Source organism: Panthera pardus, unplaced genomic scaffold, assembly GCF_024362965.1.
Source record: "Panthera pardus isolate Hobbes unplaced genomic scaffold, ASM2436296v1 HiC_scaffold_8, whole genome shotgun sequence".
Lineage (NCBI taxonomy): Eukaryota > Metazoa > Chordata > Mammalia > Carnivora > Felidae > Panthera > Panthera pardus.
The window spans coordinates 5223755-5238181 of NW_026527013.1; the positions used below are offsets into that span (position 1 = coordinate 5223755).

General features: G+C 42.3%; 1 protein-coding gene across 3 annotated transcripts in view; it reads left to right on the top strand.

Annotated features, from left to right (window-relative positions):
• The window catches only part of LOC109254230 (adhesion G protein-coupled receptor E4-like), a 98232-nt gene that overhangs the window by 20062 nt on the left and 63743 nt on the right, over positions 1 to 14427 (top strand). For all 3 annotated transcript variants that reach the window (XM_019427967.2, XM_019427966.2, XM_019427969.2), the window contains exons 5-11: positions 976 to 1125; positions 3782 to 3822; positions 4449 to 4584; positions 5182 to 5289; positions 8256 to 8440; positions 9028 to 9195; positions 11535 to 11729. In XM_019427967.2, coding sequence (XP_019283512.2) covers positions 976 to 1125; positions 3782 to 3822; positions 4449 to 4584; positions 5182 to 5289; positions 8256 to 8440; positions 9028 to 9195; positions 11535 to 11729 — 983 coding nt within the window. The remainder of the gene's footprint in view (positions 1 to 975; positions 1126 to 3781; positions 3823 to 4448; positions 4585 to 5181; positions 5290 to 8255; positions 8441 to 9027; positions 9196 to 11534; positions 11730 to 14427) is intronic.

Sequence of the window (14427 nt, forward strand, 5' to 3'; positions counted from 1 at the left end):
AGTATTCATGAAATAATAAATATACTCAAAGAACGTAGGTGCTAAATGTTCATAGCACATAAATAAGAGGCATTTGATGCCCAAGATGTACAATATAAACAAAATATACATAAGCACTTAATACTTATGAGGTCTTAACTCAGTTACTCATTAGTGATAACCATTCTGGCCCATGTACCTTCTACCCAACACACACACCCCTAGACCAATAAAACCCACAATAGACTAATAGGCAAGTTGCAGCTTTTGGCTAAGTGTGCTTGTCCTGAGTCCTCCCCACAGAGAGAACAAGTGTGAGTCATTGATTGGCTCAGGGCACCTTCCATCTGTGAGTCCCTTTGCTTGAGTCTCAACTCTGGTCCGTCAGATAGATGTGGCAGATAGATGCAGGATGTGTGAATATTGCACGTGCCAGGACTTAGGTAGCAAAAGATGAGCCTTATGCTTCACTTGTACCATTTCTTAAAGGCATGTGCACCTGCCCTATCTCTTTCCCCTTGCTCCTTGCTGTGTGTTTTAAGTTGATATAGCAAACTGTGTGATCCAAGCATTGAAAGAACCACTCCTCCTTCCTTCAGTGTTTTGACATACCACCATCATCAAAGCTCCATATGCACTAGTGTCTGTTGCTGGACTTTTGTCCATTGCACTTCTTGGTTCATGCACCAACCCTCGTTTTATTGAGGCTTTAAAGTGTATTTTAGCATCTAGTAGGGCAAATCCTCACTGCAGAGTTTTTCTGGCTATTCTTACATGATTGTATCCACTACCTTACTCCTTAAAGTCCGGCTAGATGTTTTTCACTAGTTAATTTATAAATTAACTTGAGAAGAACTATCACCTCTATGATACTGAGTCATCTTATCCAAGAACAGGTGTTGTTTATAAATGATGCTGGATAGTTGAGACTCCATGTACAAGGGAGGATGGTATAGTTTGAGAACAAAAAAAGTGATGTTTCCTCTTGATCTGCAGATATCGATGAGTGTGAGACTGGTCTGGCAAAGTGCAAGAAGAAATCCTACTGCAGAAATGAAATTGGAAGTTACTACTGCAGCTGTATCCCAAATTCTGTCTTCAACTTTGTGGCTGGCTTATTTAAATTAGATTATAAAGAGTGTTATGGTAAGGATTTCCAAATACTCTTTCCACTGTGGAAAAAAAGGAGGGGTGAGGGAAGACTTCGAAAGCTCCATTCATTTCAGGCCAGGGTAAGAGAACAGATATGTCTTGGCCCTCGTCCTGCATCCCCCCTGTTGTCCCTGGTAATCTTTTCTCAGAAGGCACCACCCAAGCCCCCAGCACCAATCGTCATCCCTGTGTAGCTGCCTTGTAAGAGTAAGTCTCCTGTCTGGGTCTCTTTCCTGGGCTTCCAAAATGACATCTCTGATTTTCTGCTGGACTTCCCTACTTGTTTCTCCTCTGCTTACTTTATTTTTTTTAATTTTTTAATGTTTATTGTTTTTGAGAGCAAGAGAGACACAGAGCAAGCAGGGAAGGGGTATAGAGAGAGGGAGACACAGAATCTGAAACAGGCTCCAGGCTCAGAGGTGTCAGCACAGAGCCCAACACGGGGCTCGAACTCATGAACCGTGAGATCATGATCTGAGTCAAAGTCAGATGCTCAACTGATTGAGCCACGCAGACGCCCCTCTCCTCTGCTTACTTTAAATTCAATTTCTATATTTATCTGTCTATGTACTAAACCCTGCAAGTTCACATGGACACCTCCAATTCTCATCCATCATGGCTTGCTCTAGCCTTCCCTCTGTCCTTTGTTGTAACTTTCTCTGACACAAGAACCTGGCTCTCGCTCACCAGAATATGCTCATTCTTGTTTTGAGTTCAATACATTGGACTTCTGACTCTACCACTGAACCAGATGACTTTTGCGTAATGCCCTAACTTCTATATGCCTCACCTGTAAATGGGAATAACAATAACACCTACTGTACGAGTGATGTGTTGCTGCATAGTAAATTACCCCAGTGGTCATGACTTAAAAGAACACCTATTTTCCTACAGTGTATGTAGGCCAGGAATCTGGACATAACTCCCTTGGGTCCTCTGTTCCAAGGTTTCTCACAGCTACAAAGTGTTGGGCAGGGATGCAGTCTCATCTGAAGGTGAATCTGGGGGCGAATCTGCTTCCAAGCTCACTCACGTGGCTGCTGGCAGGATTCAGTTTTTTAAAGGCTACTGGGTTAAAGGCCTCAGTCCCTTTCTGGTGGCTGGTGAGAAGCTGTCAGCCTCTCTGGCTTGCTTTGCTATAGCAAGCACATAAGAATAGCTGGAAAGAGAGTGCAAATGAAAGAGAAGTTGAAGTCTTTTATGACCCAGTCTCAGCAGTGACATCCTATCACTTTTGCTGAGTTCTATTCATTAGCAGGGGTCTGATCAGGGGAGGAGGGATCCAAATGGCAGAGATCACTGAGAGTCCCTTCAGACACCTGCTTATCTCATGTACTGGGTGGAACAGAATCTCTCCAGATTTATGCCTATCCGGAACCTAGAGACATGATCTTATTTGGAAAGAAAGTCTCTGCATATCTAATAAAATCAAAATGAGGTCGTACCAGATGAGGGTGGGCCCTTAATCCAATATGACTGCTATCCTTATAAGAAAAGAGAAATTTGGGGGTGCCTGGGTGGCTCAGTCAGTTAAGCACCTGACTCTTCATTTTGACTCCTGTCGTGATTTTGTGGTTCATGAGAGCAAGCCCTGCACTGGGCTCCGTGCTGACAGCACAAAGACTGCTTGGGATTCTCTCTCTCCTCCTCCCTCTGCCCCTCCCCCACTCACACATTTTCTCTCTTTCTCAAAAACAGATAAACTTTAAAAAAAAAAGAAAGAGGGAAATTGGATGTAGAGACACATACACTCAGACATGCAAAGACAGACACAGAGGCTGGGGTTCTGCTGCCACGAGCCAAGGAACAGAGAAGATTGCAACCACCAGAAGCTAGAAGCAAAGAAGGATCCTCCTTAGAACCTTCGGAGAGAGTGTGGCCCTGCCAATAACCCTTGATTTTGGACTTTTAGCCTCCAGAACCATGAAAAAGCACATTTCTATTGTTTTAAGCCACCCAGTTTGTCGTACTTTATCACAGCAGCCTTAGGAAACTAACACACCTCACGTACCCATTTTGATTATTAAGGTGTGTAAAATACTCAGTGCAGTGCTAGGTACCTAGGAAGGCTCAATAAATATTAAGTCACATGACCCTGTTCTGGAACCTTCTGTGTTTCTTTACACGAAATAGTGTGTATTAAGGCACTTTATATACCATGTTGTGTATACAACTGCCCGTACTATTATTGCTTGTATAATATTAGCCCAGTTAATACCCATTCCTTCAGGAAGCCTTCTCTGCACCCCACATGTGCTGGAGCTTCTCTGTGCACTCCCAAGATATCTCATCCTATTAAGAACATGCTGGTACCTTGCGATGACTTAATCATTTTTTTTCATTAACCTAGTGACTTTCCCACCAGACTTCAAACTTCTTTGTCTCCTTATCAACTTCTACCCATAAGGTTCAATACTGTTCTTGGCTTTTAGTAGCTGTGCAAAAAATACTATTGACTGAATTATTGAACTGGAGGCTCCACCCTAATTCTCTTTTAAATTCTGTAGAAGATATTTGAGACTTCTTAGAGGGGACTTGGGCAAGGATGGGAAGCATCAGAGAAAGACCCAACTTGAGAGTGTTTGGAAGAGAGATGTGAGCTAGGCATGTTATCTCCCACATCCCACTCAATGGCTACTTTTCTTTTCAGAGGCCACTGGTGAGGAGATACAGGTCTCAAGGGGCACTCAGGTGAGTGAAGTGAAGCCTAGGTCTGGGAGACATCTGGCCAATCTTTCCATGTTATTCTCTCATTTAAATAACTACCATGGTTCCCTCTGCCAGTGTTCCCTCTGGTTTAGGACACACCAGCTGTCACATAGGAATGATTTTGTCCTCTCTCCCAGGGTACCTCAGAAAACGTCTGGGGACATTTCTGATTGTCACAACTAGGGTGCTACTGGCATTGAGTGGGTAGAGACCAGGCATGCTGTTATGCTACATTATCTGGTTCCAAATGTTAATAGAAATTGAGAAACCATGGGAAAGGCTTTTAGTGCCTCAGCTGTTGTTCAAAGACCAGCACCAGACATCTCGAGTTTCATTCCACCCCTATCATCACTTCCATCCCTGTCTTCCTCTGTAAAGCACTCTTCGTGAGTTTCAGACACCTCACCCTTTAGGCCCTCGTGCTCCCATAAATACAATGGAGTGAATGATTCTCCCTTCACAGGGCTGTGCATGATAAATGAGAAGACAAGCTCCAGGTTGAAAGCACAGAGCTTTGCCTTCTAGGCTCACCCAACCACACTCAAGTAAATTCCTGCTTTCTTAAGTTCTAGTACGAGTCTACCTAATTAGCTTTATTTCTTTGCAAGGAAATTCTGGTGAACAATGGGAGCAAAAATCACATTGCAAAAGTGGCGACCCAAGTACTTCAAGACATGGAACTGATCATATGGACTGAGACTTTAGCTTTTCCAGGAAAGTATGAGAATGCTACGCTTGGTATAGGTAAGAAACAGAGCATTTTCCTTATGACCAAAAAAATTTTATGAGTGTGATCTTTTGTCAGACTTTGTGTTTATGTGTTTATGTGACATGGAGAATTCAAGGGATTTTTCCCAAATGCAGACCTGTTCCAAAGTGACTTTTCTGGGAAAACTTTTAAATGTTTAGCTTCTCTTGCTTAAAAAAAGTAAGTCCCCCCCCCCATTACCAGGTACTCCAGTATAAGATGATTTAAAATTTTTTGATCTTTAAATATTTTTTTCAATATATGAAATTTATTGTCAAATTGGTTTCCATACAACACCCTGATCTTTAAATATTGTATGTAAAGTCTGAGATTGCTCACCCTAGTTCCAGCTTCAGGAAGCATGGCCATCTCCTCTCTTCCCCTGGGTGGCTGTGGCCAGTGCGTGCTGCTTAGCTCATTTTGACCATCTCATCCCTATCAGCCAGAGATGTGGAAGGGAGTGCCATCTGGCCTACCTTGTATACAGAAAAGGAAATCACCAGTAGGGTGCCTTTCAAAGAAGGGAGTTAGTTCTTCAACAAATTTCATATGTGTGAGAAGTGAACAAAGCAGGACTCTCTTAATGTTTCCAGTTTATGAAACCAAGAGGTGCAATGACACAAGTGAGAAGACTCTTCTGGAGGCTGGAAATAACACTATGGATATCAACTGTACTGATGCTTTCAAAGGAACCATAGGAGGTACTGTGTTCAAGTTGGATTCTCCTGACCTCCAAATTCTAGGCGCTGTTGTCTCATTTCCAGGTGGCTGGGGCAGGAGGTGGGGACTTAAAGTTTTTGAGGCAGGGGGGACTCTACATGGTGGTCACTAACCAGGCAATTTGAGGGACACACTTGGTGTGTGTACTTTATGACACACTGAGGTTCATACAGGTGTCCTTGACATGCTTCCTTAAAAGGGACAGGCTGATGTATGCTTGGTTTCCATATGATGGTCTGAAAAGACAGCACTTGCAGGTGGCAGATGATTATTACCTTGAATGCTCTTTCCCTTGAGAAGTACTTTATAATCACCCTATTTTAAATCGTCCCCCAGTCTTCCTCTGTACTACGAGTTGGCAAACTTTTTCTGTGAAAGGACCAGGTAGTAAATCTTTTTTCTCAAGTTTTTGTTTAAATTCCAGTTAGTTAACATATAGTGTAATATTAATTTCAGATGTAGAATTCAGTGACTCATCACATACATGCCCAGTGCTTATCACAAGTTCCCTTCTTAATCCTCATCACCCATTTAACCCATCCCCCTGCCCACCTTCCTCCATCAGCCCTCAGTTTGTTTTTCATAGTTAAGAGTCTGTTTTATGGTTTGCCCCTCTTTTTTTCTTTTTTCCCCTGTATTCATCTATTTTGTTTCTTAAATTCCACATATGAGCGAAATCATATGGTATTTTTCTTACTCTGGCTGATTTATTTCTGTTAGCATAATACACTGTAGCTCCATTCACGTCTTTCCAAATGTCAAGATTCCATTCTTCATTCTTATAACTAATATTCCATTATACACACACACACACACACACACATACACACCACATCCTCTTTATCCATTCATCAGTCAGTGGGCATTTGGGCTCTTTTTGTGATTTAACTATTATGTACCCCTTCACATCAGTATTTTTGTATCCTGTGGGTAAATACCTAATAGTGCAATTGCTGGATTATAGGGTAATTCTACTTTTAACTTTTAGAGGAACTTCCATACTGTTTTCCAGAGTGGCTGCACCAGTTTGCATTCCCACCAGCAGTGCAAAAGAGATCCTCTTTCTCCACATCCTCACCAACATCTGTTGTTGCCTGAGTTGTTCATTTTAGCCATTCTGACAGGTGTGAGGTGGTATCTCATTGTGGTTTTGATTTGTATTTCCCTGATGGTGAGTGATGTGGAGCGTCTTTTCATGTGTTTGTTGGTCATCTGTATATCTTCTTTGGAAAAATGTCTGTTCATGTTTTCTGCCCATTTTTTAAGTGAATTTTATTTTCTGGGTGTTGAGTTTGATAAGTTCTTTATAGATTTTGGATACTAACCCTTTATCTGATATGTCATTTGCAAATATCTTCTCCCACTCTGTAGGTTGCCTTTTAGTTTTGTTGATTGTTTCCTTCACTGTGCAGAGATTTTTTATTTTGTGAAATCCCAATAGTTTATTTTTGCTTTTGTTTCCCTGGCCTTGCTTAGGCAAGGTGATCTTTGTTATAACTACTCAAGCCTGACGTTGTAGTGGGAAAGCAGTGATAGACGATATGTAAATAAAAGGGTATGATAGTGTGCTAATAAAACTTTATGTACAACAACCAGTGGTAGGCTGGATTTGACTCTCAGGTCATAGTTTGCCACCCCTCCTTTATTCCATCATCTTATTTAAATTTCCGCACAGAATCCACACTATGTAATATTTTCTTAATTAGTTTGTTGCTCATCTCCTGCTATAATATCAGCTCTCTGATGGCAGGAACTCAGCCTCTTTTCTTCATTGTTGTATCATAATGCCTAAAACACTATCTGGCACACACTCGATGCTCAATAAATATTTGAATGAATGAATGAATAAATTAATGAATGAATGCATGAAAAAATATTTCAAAGAGAAAGGCCTGGTTCTCTGGAGAGGGTGAAATACCAGCTGCATTTTCTTCAGAAAACCCCCAGCTTTCCACAGTGATTAATCTTCACTCCTTATTATGAGCTGTTTGATGGAGAAGGGAGAGAGAAAAGATCTTAAAATGAGTTGATTTTTTAAATGGAGTAAATAATAATATAGGTGGTAAGTGGATTTGACTAAAACTGGGATGGTGGCTGATGAATAATTTCAGTTTAAGAAATGTTACATCATGTGGGGTACCTGGGTGGCTCAGTTAGTTAAGCGTCCAGCTCTTGATTTCAGCTCAGGTCAAGATCTCATGGTTCATGGGATCAAGCTCTGCATCAGGCTCTGTGATGGCAGCATGGAGCCTGCTTGGCATTCTCTGTCTCCTCTCTGCCCCTCCCCGACTCATGCTCACATGCACTCTTTCTCAACATAAATAAATAAACCTTAAAAAAGAAATACTACATCATGCTACAGAGCATCATATGTGCATTTACCTTCTGTGAATTAAATTCTTTTTGCATGAAAAAAGGAGGGGAAGAGGATGGGAGGGAGAGAAAGAGAGAGAAACAGAAAGAGGGAAGAATGAGAGAATGAATTAAATAGAATGCATCATCCTGCATATCTTCCCATACTTTTCTAAATTGGATATCCCAGAGTGAGCTTGAGATGGACAATGGGAATGTGTGGTTTCCTCATCCTACCTGAGTGCCACCTGCCTTTCTGAGGACAAACATCTGGCCTCATGGCTCTGATTTTGATATCTAAGTGCTCATGTATATTTTTACAATACATCACTGGATATGTTGCATGTATATCTCTTATGTGTGGTGCATTTTGATATGTATTAATTATGTTTGTATGTGTATTAATATGTACTACATATACAAAGTGCTATACCCGAAACCACACATAATGTATTGATGGGGCAACATAAGAGCTTTCCAAGGGCAATTTTGACTGTATGTAACATTTGCCTTATGACTCTCACACAAGATACTAGTGTACCAATTTCCCATAATATGGATGCTTTCTAAAGCGATTTCTCTTCTGTTTTCTCAGATAGAAGTGCAGTTGCACTTATCACTTATCAATCTCTTGGGGATATTCTGAATGGATCTTTTTTTAATGATGGAAGAGGGACACAGGGGATGAAAGTGAACTCTCGTGTCACAAGTGGCACCATTGGTATGAAGGAAAAAGTATATCTCTCTGAACCTGTGTTCCTGACCTTCCAAAATATACAGGTGAGCAAACTCCAGGGCTGGATCTCTGTGCATTACCTCAAAGAGGTATGTTATTAGGGTTCTGGCAAGAAACTGAATCCAACTCTGCTTATTCAGAGTTAAGAGAACCAACAAGAAATGTTAAGGCACCCAGAGATTGCCACCAAGGGAAGTTATTATCATATTTAAGCCTCAAAAGGCAATGGAAGGGTGAGAATTATTGAGCCCAAGGAAAGCTGGAGGGTTGCCCTGCTGGAGATGGAGGCATCCTGGAACAGAAGAAGCATCTAGCAAAACACCTGACCTCCTCCTTTCATCTAAGGACTTCTCACTGGTACCTCTCACTGGTTGTCCCAACGACAAGGAACGTGGGTAAAGCAGTTCATAAGGGTCAGTCCCTGGGGCTCTGAGATGACCAGAGAATGGCAGAATAAATGAAGAATAAACCCCACAGTAAATGTGGTCATATGAAAGTCTTCCCCACAAGTGTTCTCCACGATAGGATTTTCTCTGATTCCAGTTTCCAAAGCAATGCATCCATGACTAACCTATAAAATTGAGATAATCAAACCAGAAAGAGCTCTACTCTCATGCTATTCTCTTTCCAGCCTGGTGGTGCAAGAGCAAAATATTTCTGTGTCTCCTGGAATGCATCAGAGGAGGGGGGCGCCTGGTCAACGGAGGGCTGCTCTCATGTGGGCAGCAACGATTCACACACCCGATGCAAATGCTTCCACCTTTCCAGCTTTGCTGTTCTCATGGCTCTTGTTCCCAAGGTACCAAGATTCATGGCCCCCTCCTGGAGTCTGTGTCCTACAAAGGGTGAGGTCGTCCTCTCCATGTCTTAGAAAGAGACTCTAAGATAAGGAATCAAGTGGCAGTGGCTCCCTTGAGAGGTAATTCCAGGAAGCACCAGTAAAGGGACTGGGGAAGTGAAATGAGAAAAGAAAAAAAATCAAGCTAATGTGGACAGCATTATCAAGCCAGTTACCACCGTGGGCATCTGGAACTTAATTCCTTCTGGAGTATTCTGGGAATCAGTGTAGGAGACACACCTGAGTCATCCTAACTGAACAGCGGGAGAGCAGGGGTATTTATACACCACCTCCTCTCAGGCATTGGTTGAAAGCTGCACCCAGGGGTTGTTAATTTTGGCATTTCCATGGGCATGAGCAGAGTAAGCTCAAGCTATCAGGTAAATCCTTCAAACATTGGACAGTTGGATTGTCAGCCCCTGTCAAACATTGGACAGTTGGGTGGAATCTAAGATGATCTGGAATCAAACATCCATTATTCTGCAAGCAGTGGTTACAGCTGGTCAGATGGGAAGGAAAGCCACTGACTATCACTAACGAAAAAGCATAGCTCCTTCAACTTCCCAGGTCCCAACTACAGCTACGATAAGCCACGTTTAAAGAAATTTGCCTTATTTCTTCCCCTATTTCTTTTTAGCTCTCATTTATTGAACAGTTACTGTATCACAAAACATTTTTTAGCTCTCATTTATTGAACAGTTACTGTAGGACTGCATGATAAAATGAGGTCATGCATTATATTGCACATTTAAATGCATGACCTCATTTTATTCGCTCAACAAATTCGTGTATGACTGCTTATTATATGCTAGATGCTGTTCTGGGCATTGAGGATACAGCAAAGAACAAAACAAATAAATCCCAACCTTCAGATGGCTTTGGAGAGCCCTGTTGTCCAATAAGATCACAGCCACATGTGACTATTGGGCACTTGAAACGTGGCTAGTGTCACTGAAGAACCAAATTTTTTTTAATGTTTATTTTTGAGAATGAGAAACAGTGTGAGCAGGGGAGGGGCAGAGAGAGAGAGAGGGAGACCCAGAATCTGAAGCAGGCTCCAGGCTCTGAGCTGTCAGCACAGAGCCTGACATGGGGCTTGAACCCACGAACTGTGAGATCATGACCTGAGCTGAAGTCAGCTTAACCAACTGAACCACCCAGTTGCCCCCCAAATTTTTAATTAAAAAAAATTATTTTAGAGAGTGTGTGAGCAAGGGAGAGGGGCAGAGAGAGAGAGAGAGAGAGAGAGAGAATCTTAAGCAGGCTCTGTGCTGAGCATGGGTCAGGGCTTGATCCCATGACCCTGGGGTCATGACTTGAGCCAAAATCGAGTCGGATATTCAACTGACTGAGCCACCCAGGTGCCCCTCCCTAAATTTTAAATTTTATTTAATTTTAATTTATTTAAATTAAGAAGCAGTGTGAAATGTTTTTCCATTAAACACAACTTCATTGGCAGGACTTCATTTCACTTCTATCATCAAAAATAATAGGATCTGGGGGTGTCTGGGTGCCTCAGTTAAGCGTCTGACTTCCCTTCAGGTCATGATCTCATAGCTTGTGGGTTCGAGCCCCACGTCAGGCTCTGTGCGACAGCTCGGAGCCTGGAGCCTGTTTTGATTCTGTGTCTCCCTCTCTCTCTGCATGAAATACACACTGGATTTTGAAGACTTAATGTGGAAAAAAATACCAAAGACCTCATTAATAGTTTATTTACATTGATTGTAATTTAAACTGATTACACTTTTGCTATATTGGTCATATTATATATAGTACATTGGACTGATAATATTTTGAACATACACTATTAAATTAATTGGAGCTGATTCTTTGCACATTAAACATTTTTTTAATGTTTATTCATTTTTTGAGGGGGGTAGAGGGGCAGAGAGAGAAGGAGACACAGAATCCAAAGCAGTCTCTAGGCTCTGATCTGTCAACACAGAACCCAATGCAGGTCTCAAACTACACAAACTGTGAGATCATGACCTGAGCTGAAGTCAACCTTCAACTGACTGAGCCACCCAGGCGCCCTCTTTTCACATTTTAAAATATATGGCTACTAAAAAATTTTAAATTCCACATGTGGCTCACATATTTCTGTTGAACAGCACAAGGCTAGTTGTTTTGGGTTTTCAATAACCTTGTGTGGTAAATGCACCCATTTTGAAGATGGGAATATCAACTCTTAGATTAAGTCAGTTGTTGGAGAGACTGAACTGGGACACCCATATAACTCTCCATCAGGCACATAAGCACAGAGCTGGAAACTATAACAGATTCTTCACTTTGGCTCATAGGTGGATCCTGTGCTGACTATGATCACCTATGTGGGGCTGAGCCTCTCTCTGCTGTGCCTCCTCCTGGCAGCCCTCACCTTCCTCCTGTGCCAACCCATCCAGAACACCAGCACCTTCCTCCACCTGCAGCTTTCCATTTGTCTCTTCCTGGCCCATCTGCTCTTCCTAACAGGGATTGACCAAACTAAGCCTGAGGTAGGTGCTATTTTGTCTGTTGTCATAATCAAATCTAGCCATTTTGTCTTGAGGAAGGATGGGAAGGGAGACAAGAATCAGCAGTGATAGTATTGGGGGAAAAACAACTTTCCATTTCAATTCTCCTCATCTGTAACTCTGAATAAGACCGGTACTTTCTGAGAAGCCATTTAGCAAGCTGATAGAGAGTCAGACTGATAGCATTAACCAAGGTAACAGTACCTGCTGTAACAAAGAAACTCCAAAATGTTTGTGGCTTAGCACAAGAGTGGTTAATTTCCCACTTATGTATCCACAGAGGGTGAGAAAACTGGTTTGAATGGTGTCTATCCTCCAACTTCAGGCTGATGGAGACTTCTTTATCTACCATACACAGCTTTCAAGGTCATCCAAGAGTCCTTTCCATTTTAGCCAAATGGAAAGAGAAAAGAACAAGGCAGAGTCCCGTGAGGGAAGTTTATATGGGCCATCTTGGAAAATGGTGCACATCACTTCCCTTCACATCCTATTGGCTAGAAATCAGTGATGTTGTCACACCCAAATACAAAGGGTGTTGGGAAATGTAGTCTCTGGCTGGGAAGTCCCATCCCAGTGACATGTCTATAGTCTGGAATCAGGAGTGGAGTGAGTCTTGAATTTCGGGTGGACATTGGCTTTGCCACTGTTAGCTTTTGTCTTCATCATGATTACATTCATCATCATATTCAGGAAGAATTGGAGGTAAATGTTTTCCAAAGCTCCTTTTAACTCTAAAAGACTATGATCTCACAGCTAGAAGGTTATGAAAGTACTATTTCCCCCCTTCCTGGGGAGGCAGTATATTATTACAGTTAAGGGTAAGTATAGTCTTGGTGGAGGAGCCAAGATGGCAGAACAGCATGGAAGTTTTTTGTGTGTCTCGCGTCCACGAAATACAGCCAGACCAACACTAAACCATCCTGCACACCTAGAACACTGATCTGAAGATTAATACAACAATCTGCAAAATATGAACCACAGAATTCAGCAGGATGCAGCACGGAGAGGTGAACCGGGGGAGACAGAAGCCACAGAGGACAGGCAGTCACTTTTGTGTGCAGAGAAAGGATGGAGATGGGGGGAGAATATGGGGAAAACGCCCCTCCCCAAAAGCAGCTGGAGAGAAGGTGGAAAGTTGGAAACAGCCTCAGGGACTGAACTAAAAAGGGAGAAAGAATAAAGGAGAGGGTTTAAATTCCATTAAGACTGTAAACAGGGAGTGCAGAGTCTGAAACTCTGCAGCTCGATACCCGGCGGTGCTCTGGTGGGAAGGGCGAATCCCCAGGAGCAGAGTGGGGCCCGGGAGGCTCTCAGGCCACACAGGGAGAAGTGGCTCCACTGTTGGAAGGACATTTGATAGAGGCTGTGAGGCCACCTGGGCCCAGCAGACCCTGGAGAACGGCCACATTCTCTGGTGCTAGAACAAGGTCATTAAGGGTGAAGACTGGTGCCAGATGTGTGTTTTGATTTTCCATAATCCCTGAGGTGCTGCTGCTACACTGTCTTGTGAACTTTTTCTGGGCAGGCTGGCACCTGGCCGCAGTCTCTGGGCATCAGCAGCAGCATGGTCCCACAAGCGTTTCTGGATGTGGCCAGCACCCGACCATTGCTTGGTGAGGGGTGGAGGGGGTCAAAGCCGCAGTCCCTCAGAAGTGGGGGGCCACGGAAGACAGCTGCATCTGAGACAAAACTTGGGAGGAGGTGCTGCCTGGGGCTTGGTCATGGACAATGTAAAAGTGGGGAGTGGACAGAAGCCTAAACAAAGGACGGGTGTGCGATTGCTGATTGGGGAGAACAGAGTTCCGATACTAGAGACTGGGTAGCTGGGTGGCGCCATTTTCACCGCTCCTGCACATGTACATACACACCTACAAGCCCCACAACAATCCACCCCAGTAAGCTAAGCAGCGCCGACTAGTGGAGAACAGAGCCATTACACTAAGCCCCGCCCAACTTGGCCAACCTCGCTCTTCAAGAACACAAGTCTCACCTCCTGCTTAGCTGATAGACTATATAAAGTGCTTCATAGTTTGACTTCTAGGGGAAAATGAAGTAATTTCAGTTATATTTCAGTCTGTTAGTCAGTACAACTATTCAATTTTCTTCCTTTCTTTTCTCTTTTTTGTTTCTTTTTCTTGAATACAGAAAGAAAAATTCATTTTTATTTTCAATTTTTATTAAAAATATTTTTCTTTAATTTTTTTCTACTATATTTTTTACTTTTGTGTAATTTTTTCGAATTCTATTTTACTTCCATCATTTCATTTTAGTCTACTTCACTGTATTCATTTTTTTCAAATTTTCAAATGATTTCCTTTTTCCCCCTCCTTTTTTCACTAATATATCAAGCCACTTTCAACACCCAGACCAAATACACCTAGGATCTAGCATCATTTATTCGATTTTGTGTGTGTGTGTGTGTTTGCTTTTAATTTTTTAATTTTAATATTTTCTTACTTTTTCATTTTAATTTTTTCTACCTCATTAATTCCTTTTCTCCCTTCAAAATGATGAAACAAAGGAATTGACCCCGAAAGAAAGAGCAGGAAGAAATGACAGCCAGGGACTTAACCAACACAGATACAAGCAAGATGTCTGAACCAGAATTTAGAATCACGATAATAAGAATACTAGCTGGAGTCAAAAATAGAGTAGAATCCCTTTCTGCGGAGATAAAAGA